General features: G+C 40.7%; 1 protein-coding gene across 4 annotated transcripts in view; it reads right to left on the minus strand.

Annotated features, from left to right (window-relative positions):
• Window positions 1–3,359, minus strand: part of LOC141073893 (baculoviral IAP repeat-containing protein 5.1-like) — a 14,102-nt gene extending 10,743 nt beyond the window's left edge. Inside the window, exons 1-3 of one of the 4 annotated variants that reach the window (XM_073561432.1) lie at window positions 3,194–3,359; window positions 2,288–2,397; window positions 822–947 (exon numbers count right to left, since the gene is read on the minus strand). In XM_073561432.1, coding sequence (XP_073417533.1) covers window positions 822–947; window positions 2,288–2,397; window positions 3,194–3,331 — 374 coding nt within the window. In that variant the 5' untranslated portion in view covers window positions 3,332–3,359. The remainder of the gene's footprint in view (window positions 1–821; window positions 948–2,287; window positions 2,398–3,193) is intronic. The other 3 variants (XM_073561430.1, XM_073561433.1, XM_073561429.1) reach the window with 3 other exon arrangements.
• Between the last annotated feature and the right edge of the window lie 1,931 nt (window positions 3,360–5,290).

Here is a 5,290-nt window from a genome sequence, read left to right on the forward strand (position 1 = left end):
CCAAGTCAGAAGGGGGCAGTTTGTACCCTCAAATTTAAATTGTTCATGTAAGAAACGGAAGTCTGTGTAAACCAAGTGACAGACACCTAGACACTTCAGCTAGGCATAGATAGAAATAACTATGCAAATGAGAGATTTATGAATTCTAATACCATCGCAGAGAAAGAGCCAATTATAGTTTTACAATGTAAAGGCTGACCAAATTAGTAATAAAGAGATCTGCTTTGATGCTCAATGTATCAGCGTAGCTCTTCCATGCACAGATTTGAAGTGTTACAATTTAATTTGGAACAGGTAGAAAGTCCCACATTATGTGGCGACAACGGCCTGAGAGCATCCCGGGGGGGGGGGGTTGACAGATTCCCTTTAAGGCTATGTGCACACGGTGCAGATCCTCCTGTGGATTTTACTAAATCCGCAGGTCAAATGACCTGCATTTTTTTCTTGCAGTTTCACTGCTGTTTTTGTGCAGTTTTCCACCTGCGGATTTGTAGAATGGAGCAGGTGGAAAACTGCAGCAAAACCGCACAAAAGTAGTGACATGCTGCTGCTTCTCCCTCCAACCCCCACCCCCGAAAATCCACAGCGGTTTTTTTTTTTTTTTTACATGGGCTATAATAGTACTGTACAACACCTGCAGATCCGTAGTAGAATCCACACCGTGTGCACAGACCCTAATACTTTTAAATGTATTGGAACCACTTCTGCATCAAAAAAAAAGTTAATGTTATGGATTCCAAAATTCCAAGTCTGAGGAATAAAGCTTGTTATGGGAAGTATCTGGCCACACATTATGCACCGATTTAAAATGTTTCACATACTTCCTTACATAGAATGTCTTAATACGAAAAACCTCCAGCCTCAGAAACTCTTCCATGGTCAGGTCATCTGTATTCTTAGTCAGAGACAAGAAGCCACAGGTGACAGAACGCTTGGAGTGTTCAGTCCTATAGAAGACAGCAACATACATTCTCTTACACAGTGCTAGAAAAGAACACTTCTCGCCAATGCAATATCATATACAGGGCGCAAACTAGCTGATAAGAGTTCTATGACTTAAAGGAATCTGTCAGCAGGTTGTTGCTATCCCACTTGAGAGCAGCATGATTTAGGAGCAGAGACTCCAATTATAGCAATGTATCACTCACTGAAGTTTTGACAAAAAAAAAAAAAAAATCATGTGTAAGTAACGCCATCAACCTGCAGATTAACCTTATATCTGCAGGTTAATAGCATGTGTTTCTGTTTGAGTCACCCAGTGTGTACAATCCTCAGTTTCTCCACAAGTATGTAATGTGGACTGTCTCTATAATGTGACAGAGTCCAAAACTAAAAGTATCCTCCACTTATTTTGAATTGAGGTATATCTGCACTGGCCACTACATAGACTACTGTGCAGATACACAACTACCAACATCTGACTGCTAGAATAACTGATTGATGGGGGCCCGTGTGGGTAAATCTTAGCACTCTGCGAGACCACCAGTCTGATATTGAAGACTTTTGCCAAAGACAAATCAGCAATGGGACATTTCAGTGAGATATGTTATGTTTGCAGAGCTGTGAGATATTATACATTGACACATCTGCAGGTTCTCCTCAGCTTGCAGTACAGCAAAGCTGTGAGAGCTGCAGCAGTTGTGTTTGTAAGGCAAGAGAGTTTAGTTCTGAGTTCTAAGTATGAGGCAGTCTCATACAGATCAGTGTCCGACAGCTCATTTATATGCAAAAAACGACATGGATTTCAGATCCTACCTACATGCCCATATAGACGGCTTAGGAGGGATGATCCTACTGACAGATTCCCTTTAAAGACTGCAGTAAGTTAGAGCTGTGCAAGTCAAGATTTAGAGTTTAGCTTAAGGAGAAAAAAAAAAAAAAAACCAGACTGGATCTAATGGAGGCCATAGGTCACTTTACACTACATTATCTAAGGTAAGATTTTGCCGTGTAATTTGTTAGAAGGGAGTACAATACGAGCAATGGTTTCTATATGTTCCCTTACAGGCTTGTAGTAATGAGCGAACATGCTCAGGTAACGAGTTATCAGTATCTTGGATGTGCTCGTATATTATGTTCGAGTCCCTGCGGCTGTTAGACAACCTCACATGCGAGGCCCAACTCCGATAACACCATTCGCTCATCACTACTGGCTTGGCTTAGTGACAGTACTGCCATGTGAAAACCACCTTACAGCTACAGGAGGAGAGAAGAGACATTCACTTTTCTCATTACAATTTCCAGAATTACTGCAAAGTATCCATGTGATGGGGAGTGGTGTACTCACATGGGATCATCGTCCGGCTCCCAGCCCTCCAGCTCTTTTAAACAGAAAAAGCAACAAGCCACATCAGGCTCATTCTCAGTCGGGCAATGCACGAAGCCGGCTTTGGCCATCTAAAATACACAAATGAGTTTTTTTTAGTTTCCTTGTGCCCCACCTGTGTTATCACTCCATTGGGAGTTTAGTTCCCTGATGAAATCCTCATGATTTTAGAGCAATTTCATTAAATGGGCACAGATCTCACCAACCATCAGATGTAGGATACACTAAAGGGTGAAAGGAAACAGAAAAGAGTCAGCTGATATAAGGGGGTGAATAGAACCAAGATATTAAAGCTAACAAATGGCATCCCAACTAGTGAGCTGTTAGGGCCCATCGGTCACCAGTATTTTCAGTCCTATACAACACCTTTAACCATGGTGTAAAAAAAAAAAAAAAAAAAGCAGTGGGCGAAAATGGAATAATTCCACAGTGCAGGGCCTACAAGCACAGTGTAACATGTATAACAAGCTGCATTTTGGGGGAATTGATGGGGAGGTTTGTTTTTATAGCATTGTGAAGATTTTTGTAAAATATCATCCACTTCATTGGCATTGCAGTCAACCATGTACCTAGCACACATGCCACTGAGGGTATGTGCATAAGGTGCAGATTTTGCTGCAGAGCCGTGAGCACAGTACGGCTTTTAAAATCCACAGTGCACATGCTGAAGTTTTAAATCCGCAGCATGTTAATTCTTTCTGCGGATTCTGCTGCTGTTTGACACCTGTTCTATTGTCAAGGTGTCAAAATGCAGGGGGGAATCCACAGGTAAACCGAAGGTCATTTTACCTGCAAATCCACACTGTGTGCACTCACCCTGACTCTACCATTGCTAAATCCTAAGGCGCGCCCTAGCCCCACACTTACATTCTCAGGGGTGCACTTGCAGTTTTCAGTGAAGGGCCAGTCTGTAAACGTGCTCAGCCGCTTGTTATAGTCATACATGATTCTGAAGTCCTTCAGGTGCTGCAGGACCTGCATAACCCTTTTCTTCACTCCATGCATAATTGTAATTAGTGCTCTACCTTCTCCTGCACAGACTTTATGGAGCGGGTCATGTGACCCTCCCATATTTTGAGCAGCTGTCCATTATCCCTATGGCGCCTCTCACACCCCTCATCACACCCAGGTGTCCATTAGGGTCCAGTCACACAAAGCTTTCTTTATCTGGCCTTTGAAACGGATTCTGATCCATAATCCATGTGGGAAAAAAAAAACACTTGAAGTCTATGTTCACACATTGCGTTTTTGCAGCGTTTTTTTATTCAAATTTTAAGCTGCATTTTACAGCACCAGCAAAAGCTATGAGATTTCAGAAGTCTCATGCACACACATTGATTTTTTTTCTCCCTGACTTTTTATGGAAAACTGTTGTGTTATTGAAAACTGCAGCATGTCACTTCTTTCCACATTTTTAAATGACATATAATCATCATAATAACCTACTTTTTGTAAGAAGCTTGTCTTCCGCCAAGAGTGCAGACTTTGCCTGCAGAAAAAAACCACAACGTGTGAACATAGCCTAAATACGCTTTTAATATGCTTCCTATTGATTTCAGTGGGAAAACACTTCTATATTGCACACAGTACTGCACTCTTCTATGTGGAAAAAGAATCGACATGGCAGTACTTCAGGCTTTTAAATGCCACAAATATCACTAATAAATCAAGTGAAGGTAAAAAAAAAACACCATATAATCAAAAACGCTTAAAAAAAATACTCTAAAAAACAGTTTTTTCAGGTGGATTTTTCAGACAGAAAAAACTGTATGATAACATCTAGTGTACACGTTTTTATAGGGTGTATTCACACATAATAGTAAAGCTGCATACACACAAGCATATAAAAAATCATCCAATTTGATCAAAACTGGTTAATTTTCATCTCAATTGTCATCCGTATGGCATCTGTTTTTACACAAGTTATCAAAATGAAGAACAAATACAGTTTCCTATTTAATAGCAGCAATGTGTCCATAACAATCGGACACTATTCGATTGATCCATATGAGATCCACATTTTTTTAGCACACCGCTCTACCTGACAGGTGACTTTCATGTGATACATGGAAGAAGTTAGTGCATGCTGTAATTTTTTTCACCCAGCTGCTGCTTTCTGTGAAGTAAAACAAGTTTAAAAACAAGCTGTAAGGCTTTGTCTGGCAGAAAAAAGTTAACTGTGATCCCATGCTGTAATGTCTTTATTTTCCTCCCCTGCCCAGGAGCTGTGGTGTGATCAGACCATGTTCCTGTACGGTCAGACACAGCCATTACACAGTACACAGCAGGGGCACCTTTATAAGATTATCTCAGCACAGGAACATTGTTTTTCAACACATCCAATACTCATAGATCTTAAGCGTGTGAGCAGGGCCCCCACTCCTTGGTGTCTGTTGACTTATGTGTTATTCTGTAATGTCTAATATTGTTTGTACAAGTCCAAATGTAAATTGCTGCGGAATATATTAGCGCCATAGAAATAAAAATTATTGCTATTAATATTATTGTTAATAATAATAATTGTGGAACTTATTTTTATTCCAAGACCTATTAATTAAATTGTACTTCGTTTGTAAGAAAACCCCTATTATGTAATGTGTATGAACGCCTTTAGGGTCATTCCTTGGTGGAGAGGGTTGGGGGCTAAAATATCCTATAATTTGATATCCAAAAGTTTAGATTTATGGATTTGGAGCAGATCAACAAGTAACTTGGTCATTAGATGTCCAATCCATTTTGGTAATTTTTAAGGCAAAAGAAAGTGTTATTCTAAGCTGTGGCCATTTGCTTTTCCCGTGTTGGGTAAAGTGACGGTAACTTGAGCCTAAATTGAGCCATCTGGCGAGCAATGGCGCCCCGAGGCCTAACGTCATTGTGCCCTTCCCTCTGTGACCCTGTGTGGTCAGACATATGTCACTCACTACACAATCTGCCTGCTCCTAGTCCTGGATCTCGCTGAGGTGA

Source organism: Dendrobates tinctorius, unplaced genomic scaffold (assembly GCF_039654945.1).
Source record: "Dendrobates tinctorius isolate UK_male_01 unplaced genomic scaffold, ASM3965494v1 ptg000319l, whole genome shotgun sequence".
In the NCBI taxonomy this organism is placed as follows: domain Eukaryota; kingdom Metazoa; phylum Chordata; class Amphibia; order Anura; family Dendrobatidae; genus Dendrobates; species Dendrobates tinctorius.